The following is a 10,536-nucleotide window of genomic DNA, read 5'->3' on the forward strand; positions in this document are numbered from 1 at the left end:
TGTTTTCCTCACTCGTCTCCCAGGCCAAAGAGTGTTCTTTTTTTTTTTTACCCCCACCCACTCCAAACAAAAAGGAAAAAGAGAAACAAGTTATCGAAATTCCGCCAGCTCAGCGGTTCTGCAGTTGTCGAGATTAAAATGAGCTCCGTTTTTATTTCTACCCCCTACGCCTCCCCACCACCCCCATCTGTTTTTATTTGGGGGACTCAGAAAAAACCCCCGATGACTGGAATTCCCAAGTGGAACTGAGGATTCTGCGGATCTAGAATGCCGATCCTTCTCGGCGCACCCCAGCCCGATTCGAGTTCGCGTTCTCCCTAGAAAATACCAGCACTTACCAGAATTCAGTAACGCGATACAGACGGTTCTTGACATTCACAGTAAACACAGAGATGCAGTGTTTTTTTTTTATCAGACATAATGGATGACATCTGTTTGCTAAGGAAGTTATCATCCCTAGACATAAACTGTTGACTCACTTGCTTTGTTCGCTTCAGAGTGTTTCTCAACAAGAGAAGAGCAGATTTTTGGTCTCCCAGGGCGTCCGCAAAGAGTGAGCGCGTGGGAACTGTTACCTGTTCACCCCAAACTCGGATACAGTACTTTATGTCCCAACAGAAGAAAGTACTCTCACTCGGTAATGAAGAAGAAATGATTCAGGCTGGTTTAGGTAGATGAAATGGGAGTTTATTGGAAAGAAATAAGAAAGTGTTTGATTTGTAGTTAATATAGGAAAACGTGGAAGTAGAAAAGTTTATTAGCTGACTGCCGATTAAAAAGCTCATGAAGTGACAGGAATTAGACGGGACAGATTTCGGATTAATGAGCAGTCCCCTGGCACTGATTGGGGGTTTCTAGGAGTACATGTCGTGCTCTCCCTTAGTGCTGCTTGGCTCTTGAGTGCTTGTGCCCAGGCCTGCAACCCCCCCCCCCCCCGCCGTCCTGCTGGGATCACCGCGGGCGCCCGTCAGGGATTGGCGGGCTGCTTTTCGGCTGCCCTGTCCAGCACGCTCACACATGGGTTCCCCCGCACGTAGAACCGCAGGGGTGTGGCGGCCCACTCCCTGGCAGAGTCGATGCCAACGCGGGGGGCGCACACTATGTCCTGGGGCGCCCGCGACGGCGTTTCGGGGTCCTGCTCCAGCCACACCTCGCCGTCGCGGGCCAAGTCCCGCTGGTCGAACCCCCTGGTGACGTCCAGTGCCTGGCAGAGCTTGGAGGGGCCGTTGCAGAGCTCCTTGTCCTTCAGGGGTCGCGAGCCCAGTTTCCGCCGGGCCCCCCGCAGCTCCCTCATGACCTCCTGGCCCTGCAGGGGCTCCAGCGAGCGCAGCAGCACGGCCGCCCCCTCTCCTGCACAGGGAAGACGAGACGGCTCAGGGTACGGGGAACGACGGACAGCGCGCGAGTCGCTCGCACCCCAGTTCGGCTGCGTTTCTGACATCCTGCATCAGAATGACAGAAGTCAGAAAGGACAGATGAACACCAGATCGTCCTGAAGGTATGTGATAAGCAGGTTTAGGAAGCTTTTGTTGTGCATCCCGGTAGGCACACGTCATTAAAAGTACTCTGTGCATTTAAATGCGTGCAGTTAATTCCACACAAAAGAGCACAGTCTAGATTCATTCAGCAGAGGCTTTGTTTGATTATAGCTCTGGCCGTGCTGATTTTATCTGGCGCAACGGCAGTGGGTTTTCTGCCTGTCCAGTTGCTGTCAGAGATTAGTTTCATTCCCACTGGCGTGATATAATTCATGTTCCACGCCCAAGCCAGGAAGTTGGAATTCCATGAAAATGAGACAGTTCCCCCATGCGCTGGCTTCATCGCCACGCCAAGCCCTGGAACATGGAAACAGTGTGTTTATCCGCGCTCGAGCCAGTCGCTGGCTAGCCTCAGTAAACACTAGGTTTGCCCTTCCCCTGGTGAGTGGTTCTGGGATTCTTCTGCTCTCTCCTGAAGCATCTCTGCGTGGCTTAACCTCTAAAGTACTGCAGCCATTGCTGTACTCTCAGCTCCAGCCATACTCTGGATAAAGAGTGTATTAAACTTGTTTTCAGAGGAGAATGATCCATTTTGAGTGCAGCAATTTAAGGTTGTACTTAATTTAAGGGGTTTTATTTAGAAAAGGCCTAAACACCACCTCGCAGAGGTATGTTTTGCACTGCGGCCTCTCGTGTTCATATCAGCCAAGGAAATTCCCAATTTTGCCATTAACGTCCTGTCCAGTATAATTATTATAAGATTTTTTTGCAGGAATGGACAGCCCAGGGAGAAGTTCTCCTGGGAATGATGCATCACTTTGAAATGCATTTCATGTTGGAGAGAGCAGTGCGTGAGCTCATACTTCCTCAGGCAGTGCTCTGTAAAAATAACGACAAAGCCCTGCCTTCCTGATGAACTCATTTCTCAGTCACTGTACTGACCCCCCACTGCCCCACCCACACACACTGTCACCCTCTTGTTCATGTTTTCCAGCAGCAACAACCATCCCAAAAATGCTCTTCCTCATTGGTCTGTCCAGCAGACAATGCTTTACCAGCCTATCTAGCAGCTGTATGATCCTCACTAGTCTATCTAGGAACTGTGTGATCTGCAACACTCCTCGTCTTCCTCACTAGTCTATGCAGGATCTGTATTATCTCCGCTACTCCTCCTCCTCCTCCACCAGGTCTGTATGTCTCCAATGCCAGGGTTGTGTTAATGCTCATCAAAGTCACATCGAGTACTAATTTTGAATTGTTTTAATTCTGCCACGAAGACGTACGACTCTTTGATTTTTGCGTCTGATTTTTAAAATATCTGGATTACCCATAAAAACTAGAGTACTGCATTTAATTTGTGCACTTGCATAAATTTTCATTTTCAAATCTATAAAAATGTCTAGAATTTTTTATGTTGATTTCCTCACTTAATGGAATGATAGCCCTAAAGTGTGTCGAAAGAAACAAAGGAGTGTCCAATATTATTTTGTGTTTACGCTGAAATAACCACTGTGTAGTGGTTAAGTACCTCCCTTTCTTAGCATTCCCAAAATTCCTTTGTAGAGTAATACAGAACTTGACCCGCAGCCGCAGAAAACTTACAGGAAAACTGTGGTGCTGAATAGCTGTTTTATGGAAAAATGTGGGAGAGGAAAACACCATCAAAACTAATATTTAAGCTTTCTAACATAGCAACAGTACCAGTGGCTTAAGCCTGGTAAACCACGGAATTCAAATTCCTCCTTGTTTAACCACTGTGGAGAAGCCAGTACAGTGTTTAGTAACCAGGTTGTTCAAAAGAGATCTACTGTATTTCTATTTGATGTAATTTGTTTAAAGAGTTCTATGCATTTTAAATGATAAATAACTCTGACGCTATGAATGCACTGGACACTCATTTAGTTACAGCCGGTTTTGGACCCTTCCCTCTTCAGCTTATTGACTCTTAACGGTCCGGCAACTTCGGTCCGTTTTCAAGACTCTGTAAAAGCATTTCAAAGGCTCCTAGATATCAAGGGGCTGTTTAAAGAACAGCCAGAACGGAAGCCAGAGATCCCGGAGATGCATTGCAGCCCCCGAAGTCGGAGTCGTGCGAGAGAGGCTGGTGCCCCGAAGAGCGTGGGTACCGGGCAGCGGAGTGTGAGCCCTGCTGTGGAGGGCGCGGCCCCCCCAGCCTGCTGTGCAGGTTGTGGCGGTGTGCTCGGCGCCGCGCGGCTCACCCTGGCTGGAGACGTTCATGCACAGGTAGATGCCATAGATCTGGTAGACGTAGATGGTCCCGGGCCTCATGAACATGGCAGCGTTCCTCTCGGTGCGCCGCCCGCCCGCGGAGTGGGACGCCCGGTCCTCCCCGCCCAGGTAGGCCTCGGTCTCCACCACCCTCCCCCTCAGGACTGTCCCGTCTGCTCTCCTGCGTGCCAGCACCTGGAACACACGCACACGCACGCACGCACGCGGGGCTCTGTGAGAGAGGAGAGGCACCCCAGGACGCTCATGTGTCTGGTGTAAAAAGAGCCGTACTGTGTGTACCCACCCTGCTGTGTCTGCGTCCGGCCACCAGGTGGCGCCAGTCGCTATGATACTGTGGTGGTGCGACTGAAAGACTACACCATCACCCTCAAGGGGAGGTCAAATGCGTGCTGTTACAAGGAATAGTATTTTGCAGAAGTCTTCATCCAGCAATAGGTATGCAATACGAATATCATTAATACATATCTAAGCCACATAACCTGTACAACACCAATGCCTGAGCAATTTTAGCATAAACCTTATATTCTCACATAGTGGCCATTTTCTATTTCTTACAGACAAAATTAAGGAAAATGCAAAACATCTGGGTATTAAAAAAATCTGCGCAGTCAGGCAGATATTTATTGAGTCATAAGTACTTCTTCTGCGAGGCATGAAAAAACACAACAAATGTCCCTTTCTAATACTCAGGGGAGGGGCTGTTAGTGCCTCTCAATAGATGATAAATGCTTCAGCTACACAGAACAGAAATCCCGAACCGAGAAGCAGCTCCTAAACCACAGGCGACGCTGCCCTGTGTGTTGGCACATCGCCTCCCGACAAGCACATGGCTACACTGAAGAGAAGGCAACGGCTTTATCTTATTCCGCAGGGGCCGGGAAGCAGGCCCACAAGATAACTGCTTTCACATGGCTCATTTTACACTCCACTGAGCACAGATCCCATTTCCACTGGAAGGAAAACACACAGCAGACCGCTTTCCCAACGAGGGACCCTTCCTGAGCCAAGGACTCCAGGGAATGAGGGTAAAACGCAGGAATTTTTATTGTGCTCAGATAAGACTTGTGAAGTTTGACCTGGCCTCTCCAACGTTCCGAACAGCGGAAAACGACAATGTTTTAGCACAGTGTCTTTTTTTTTCTTGTTTAGGGGGAATATAATAAACCAAGCTTTGTTCATGTCCGATAGCCACAGGGCTAGATTAGTGGTCTTTATCACCCCTCCAGCTGCCCAGGGGTCACAGGTTTGAGGCGCCTCCTGTGACACCAGGTCTCTCTAACTCCTCGCTTGTGCAAACGAGCCAGCTCCACTTTCCTGCAGCCCTGAAGCACTCTGGAGCGTCGCCGAGCTCCGGGAACCTCAGTCCCACCGGCCCCTTATTTAACCAATCAGCCGAGAACAAGCTCTGACCTGGTGAGTACCCGTTTCTGCAGCTGGGCATTTTACCGGTGCATTCTGAGTGAAGTGTTTTCTCACGAGCACAGCGTCAGGGCCCGAACCAAACTAACCCAGAGGGAACTGAAGCCACAGCCTCCAAGGGCCGAGCCCAGAGCCCAGACGCAGGTGATCCCTGATTCAGTGGGGGCTGCCTGCATTTGTCTATTAGCAGCCCTTGAAGATGGAAACTCCCCCACGTTCAAGCCCACTGCTACAAGGTGGCTCTGCACCACTCAATCCAATCGGGACCTCCCTTAGGCGGTGTAGTTTGGGACCCCTGTGTTAGACAAACGGCACTGGGCCAATCTGAATGACAGTCCCTGGAAATTCAAAGCCAACTTCCTGGGCCGTTTCGCAGCCCCAGTCCTGGTGAAGGGGTCAGTCCCTGTCCCAGTGATGCTCAACTCCAGTGGAGCAGCCCAGTTTAATCACCAAAACACAGCAAAAGGAAAACTAATGTATACAAAAGCCCTGCTGCGTTTTTTTTAAAAAAAGTCATTATTATTATTATTATTATTATTATTATATTAAGAAGTCTCCGTGGTAACTCAGTGTACAACTGGCTCTCATCATAATCCGGCAATTAAAATATTCCCTCGATGGTTGTTTATTGAAGTTAATTACAGAGATTAATTGTCCTTTGGTCAGCGATCTTGGGGAACACGTTCTGACATGTGGAGTGGAGTAATACACTTTCAAGACCTGATGGCAATATTTTTTAAAAATGAGATAGGTCAAAACGCTGCCTATAACAGAGAAAAAGTCCCAAAACACACTGATGGTACACCAAAGGGTTTTGATTGCCTTTCACATTATTTTACCTGCCTTTTATAAGGAAATCGCCTACATATGGATGGTACCCCCATATATGTGCTATTGCAAACTGTCTCAACATAATCGGATACATCACTGTTGACTGAGGGAGTACTCACCTTTCCCAGGAATGCTTTGGCTAGGCTGATGCACGGCTGGTTGAAGAAGTCCTCTCCCAGCCTACAACAGCCTTTCTCCTTTCCTGGGAAATACGGGCTGGCCAGGCTCAGGGGAGAGCGTGTGTGCTCGCTACCGCCCCCTGCAGGGGCAGCCCCGGCAGGCGAGGACACGGGCTGGAGACGCGGGGGGCTCGCCTGTCCGTGAACAGCCACCGCTACCGCCGAGGTCAGCTTTCTCTTTCGGCTCGACATCGTTTAGGTTGAACTGAGAAAACATATACTGTATATATATATACACACAAGAATCATGAACTGCTCAACTTAATGCGTTATCCCCGAGAATTCTGCAAACGATGCGTAAATGAATAATGTTCCTCCCCAAGCTAATAAAAGTCAGAAAGAGGAAAACATCCAATTACCCAAACGACTGCATTTCTGGTGGTATTGTACTGCATTCCTTTACCAACCTAGAATTACTGGCACTTGGGTAACGCCATTACGAGACGAAACGAAACTATAAACCTACATGCGTGAATACGCGACTGTTGCGTTGAGTAATTTCTTCCCGTGACTAAACGCCGAGAGACAGATTGAACCCACTCTTTTTACTCTCCAGGGATTAAATGTACGTCTCGTAGTGTATCACAGGGGGAGGCGGGGGGACGTGACTTCTACACTTCCAGGCAATCGGCCTCCCTCGCGTCTGGAGAGGGGCTGTTATTTGCACCGCTTCACCCTGCGCGCTTACGCGTCGCTTCAGAATGAATTAAAACGCCGCGGTGGACCCCGCAGCACATCCAGGCCATGGCGACACCCTCCCGGGCGGCGGTGGTGGCGGGTTTTGTGATCACTTCCAGGAACGGGTCTGAAAATCAATTTCGGTACGGTCCCGTGCCAAGCGTTATCGAAACAGTCACCCTCACTACCGAGGGGGGGTACAGACTGCCAAGTACGTGGCGTGCTCCGGCAGCGCGGCGACTCTGCACGCTTTGACCAGCCGGGCTGTAAAGCACGAAGGTCTCCACACCGCTAGCTCTGACACTTATGCGGGCCGGCCCTTTTGAATCTGCGGCGTCTCGGTGTTTTATCTAACCTCGCCTTTACGCAGCGAGCTGCTCTCCCTGTCGGCTCTCCTCACCGGGGCTCGCAGAGGATGGCGGGATTGTCTTAAAGGGCTACCGCCCCCGAACAGGCAGCCTCTGAACTTGAGCCGCCGGCATGGGGGAGACGCACGCTGCAGTGCAGTTCTCCGCTCGCCATCGGCACGTCCCTCCTGCTGCCCGTGCAATACTGCAAGCGCAGATTTATCAGATAAGCGGCACGGAGATGATAGGCAGCGGAATCTCGGAGGCATTGCGAGACTTTGATCCAGTCGAAGGTTTCGTGATCCACGTGACCCGCAGCTCCTGGGCTCATTAAGCGATTAAGGTTTAATTTACTATTAGCAAAAGACTTCAGGTTTACTTGACCTTTTTTCTTCAATTCAATGCAAGATGCTTAATTGACACGAGTAAAATCAGTGTTGCCAAAATAAGTGTTAAAATAAGTTGTTATTCTTAAAGTCGGTTAAAAGATAGGGATTCTAGTGTAATTGCTTACACTAATATAGCGCTTTTCTGGACACTCCACTCAAAGCCCTTTTCTGACAGGAAAACCAGCGCTGTCTTTCTCTGCTTATATTTTCATTAGTTCGACAGCGGGGAAAAGGGTATATTTTAAATCGGCTGTAATGCAAATACTTTTTCCTGGTGCGCTTTGAATTTGTAAACCCATGTTGTCCGCCGTCCGGACAGACAGCTGCCACTCCAAGCGCCGCCGCAGGGCAGAGGTCGGGCTCTGCAGACGCTCTGCAGGACAGCCTCAGGAACTGAGCGGGCAGACCTGTGGATTCAGACAGGGCCGCACTTTCGTCATCGGAACAGATCCGCAGAAAAACTGCATGTTTCTCGCAATCCCCTGGGCCCTTACTGAACCAGGACAACGGACTTCTCGGCCTTCAAACTGCAACATATCTTGCGTTATAAATCGTTTCGGTTCTCGCATGTTCACCCCTCGATTATTTACTTACATAAGGTCGTTATTTTTAAAATGCAATTTCCTTTTTTTAATATATTTTTTTTAAATGTCATTTCACCAGAAAGGAGAGCCTTTCATACACACACACGCGGGCGTGATCGATCGGAGAACGGGTCATCAATAACGTTGTTCCCTCTTCCCAGAAAGCTTCTGTCAGATTGCCGAGACAGAAGTGGGCGTGAAACGGTTTTTTCCCCCCGGTGCATCCGTCACGTTCACGAATAGAGCCGTCGGTGTGTGTACAGGGACCGGCCAGATGGGACAACCTTACGCGCGCACGTAGGAAGAAAACAGCCCGCTGTCGGGACATACTTCACACCTAGAATAACATAGCGATAGATTCCTTCTCCAGCGCGAACGCATTTGTCCATCAAATGGTAATATACAGTTCGAAAAACGCGTCTACGACCTCATGTCTTTTTGATAAAATGCTTTGATGTTTTGATGTCCGCGGCTGTTAGAATTCACTGGCAAAGTCCATTCTTCTTCTTCTTCTTCTTCTTATTATTATTATTGTTGTTGTTGTTGTTGTTAACCAGAAGGCAAACCTATTAAACATTAGATAGTTATACACGCTCTTACTATATTTTAATAATTGTCTTCAAATCCTTCCGGTGGGGTTATTGAACCTCATTTAGGATCGGAACGTTTTAATTCCCACTTTGAGTTGGGTATGCGATGTCTTCAGGGCCTGGAGACAAAGCTATAAGAACATTACCATATGGAAATCGTCAAACTGCGTGCCCATTCCCACCGGACAGGAGCGCTTAGGTGCTTTTCATTGTATTTCCTGACTTGACCCGAGCATTCTGTGAACTGAATTAATGTGCGGCAGTTTAAACACCAAGCAGTTCCTGTCCTTAGGCCATTCATGAATTCGTTGTAATCCATTCTGCATTCTTTGGAGCTAGTTTTTGTAATTCTTCACACATCATGTACAGGAGAATAATTGCACCACACTCCTTTTCTTTAAAAAAGGTTATGTCCATGACAAAAATCGGGTTGGAGTAGATCTTGTAATATGGCCCAACTGCTTTCAGTCTTGAGCTTGTCTCATGTTCATTTGCTCACTTGTTGCTTTTATCACAGTCACCTCCCGTGAGGTCTGTGAAGTGATTGTGCTCGTCACTGGCCTGCGCTTATCAGGACGCGACAAAGCTTTAAAACAGTTTCAGGTATTCAGGTCTAACTGCAACAATCTGTTTGTCGACACACTTTGCTTTTCTGTGTGATTCAAGGCCCGTGTCTTAAGCGGTTGTTACCCTTTGAGCCCGCTGTACCGCTGCCCCGCGGTGACGAAGGCTTGAGGCTCCAACGCCAGGATGTCCGCTGGATGTAATTATGGACCTGACCGTGCAGCAGGCGGAAATGTTCTTGTCCCGATCCCGAGGGAGCGAGATCAGTTCGGTCTCAGTCTTCCCGGCGAACTGCCCTGTCCTGAAAGACTCCGACCAGCCTCAAAGAGCGGAATACAGGCTCAGGGACATTTGTTCTGTAGAGACGCGGACGCACTGCCTACTCAGTCGGTAAGAAAGTCAACGGTTTTCACCCTGTAAAATGCGCTGCGGAGAATGAACTTGTTTGGAGACGTGCGACTCGTAGGAACTGTGCAGACGTCAAGTGTACGCCACTCGAGAAATACGTTTATTTTTATCCACAAGATCTTAGTGAAAAAGTACAGTACAGTTGACCGGACTTGTGTATAGATAGATAGATACTTTATTGATCCCGTGAGGGAAATTGCAGAAGAAAGATACACTGCTGAGGTTCCACCGAGATTTGAACTCGGATCGCTGGATTCAAAGTCCAGAGTGCTAACCATTACACCACGGAACCAATAAACAATGGGTTTATTGGGCTATTGATTTACTTAGGACTTCTCAGTTTTATTAATTTATTTTTTTATTTTGCTTAGAAAAAAAAAACAAATAAATATGAGACCTGTGCCGGGAGTTTTAAGGTTGGGGCCACTTCAAAAGTTTTTGGCGTGCAACATTATGGAAGTAAACAAGAGCCAGGAAAAGCTACAGTGACAAACTGCGCCCGTTTGCGTTTGCCGGGGGTTACATGCTAAGTTCGTGCGGTGACTGAGCGCATCAGACATAGCGCCTGTCCGTGTAGCACAGTGGAGATCATCCCCAGAGTCAGGATTTTTCAAGAAACTCGGAAAATTTGCTTTGCAGACGGCTCAAAGACATAACACAATACAAAATGCATTTCACACAACCTGAACCCATTGTTACATCCCTAATATGGCTCAGTTTAGGGGCAAATGGGGACTAACACATTTGGGGATGTAACATATTTTGGGGGCTTGTCCGGGATATGAACCCGGGACCTCTGGCACCCGAAGTGAGAAGCAT

At 48.5% G+C, this 10,536-nt stretch overlaps 1 protein-coding gene and 1 non-coding gene across 5 annotated transcripts; both read right to left on the reverse strand.

Moving 5' to 3' along the window:
- Positions 1-665: 665 nt before the first annotated feature.
- mpg (N-methylpurine DNA glycosylase) lies at positions 666-7,362 on the reverse strand. 4 transcript variants are annotated; one of them, XM_088936263.1, is made up of 4 exons: positions 6,698-7,362; positions 6,098-6,362; positions 3,698-3,902; positions 666-1,350 (listed from the first exon to the last, which is right to left on the reverse strand). In XM_088936263.1, exons 2-4 carry the CDS (start codon positions 6,347-6,349, stop codon positions 968-970), a joined length of 840 nt encoding a protein of 279 aa, XP_088792389.1. In that variant the 5' UTR covers positions 6,350-6,362; positions 6,698-7,362; the 3' UTR covers positions 666-967. The 4 variants fall into 4 exon arrangements, with proteins under 4 accessions (XP_088792389.1, XP_088792387.1, XP_088792388.1 ...); XM_088936261.1 differs by having other exon boundaries at positions 6,624-7,362; XM_088936262.1 differs by having other exon boundaries at positions 7,191-7,256.
- A 2,575-nt stretch (positions 7,363-9,937) lies between these two features.
- trnaq-uug (transfer RNA glutamine (anticodon UUG)) lies at positions 9,938-10,009 on the reverse strand. Its single transcript has one exon. It is a non-coding gene; the product is annotated as a tRNA-Gln (tRNA).
- Positions 10,010-10,536: the final 527 nt, after the last annotated feature.

The sequence above is a fragment of the Atractosteus spatula genome, chromosome 18 (genome assembly GCF_055471065.1).
Source record: "Atractosteus spatula isolate fAtrSpa1 chromosome 18, fAtrSpa1.hap1, whole genome shotgun sequence".
NCBI classification, from domain to species: Eukaryota; Metazoa; Chordata; class Actinopteri; order Semionotiformes; family Lepisosteidae; genus Atractosteus; species Atractosteus spatula.

What these genes read in the sequence shown, in the direction of transcription:
- mpg (XM_088936263.1), bottom strand. Translation starts at nt 6,349, where the DNA reads ATGTCGAGCCGAAAGAGAAAGCTGACCTCGGCGGTAGCGGTGGCTGTT. An exon ending in CCAAAGCATTCCTGGGAAAG is followed by an intron (nt 3,903 to 6,097) that starts GTGAGTACTCCC and finishes CGTGTGTTCCAG; the next exon opens with GTGCTGGCACGCAGGAGAGC. An exon ending in CATGAACGTCTCCAGCCAGG is followed by an intron (nt 1,351 to 3,697) that starts GTGAGCCGCGCG and finishes TTCCCTGTGCAG; the next exon opens with GAGAGGGGGCGGCCGTGCTG.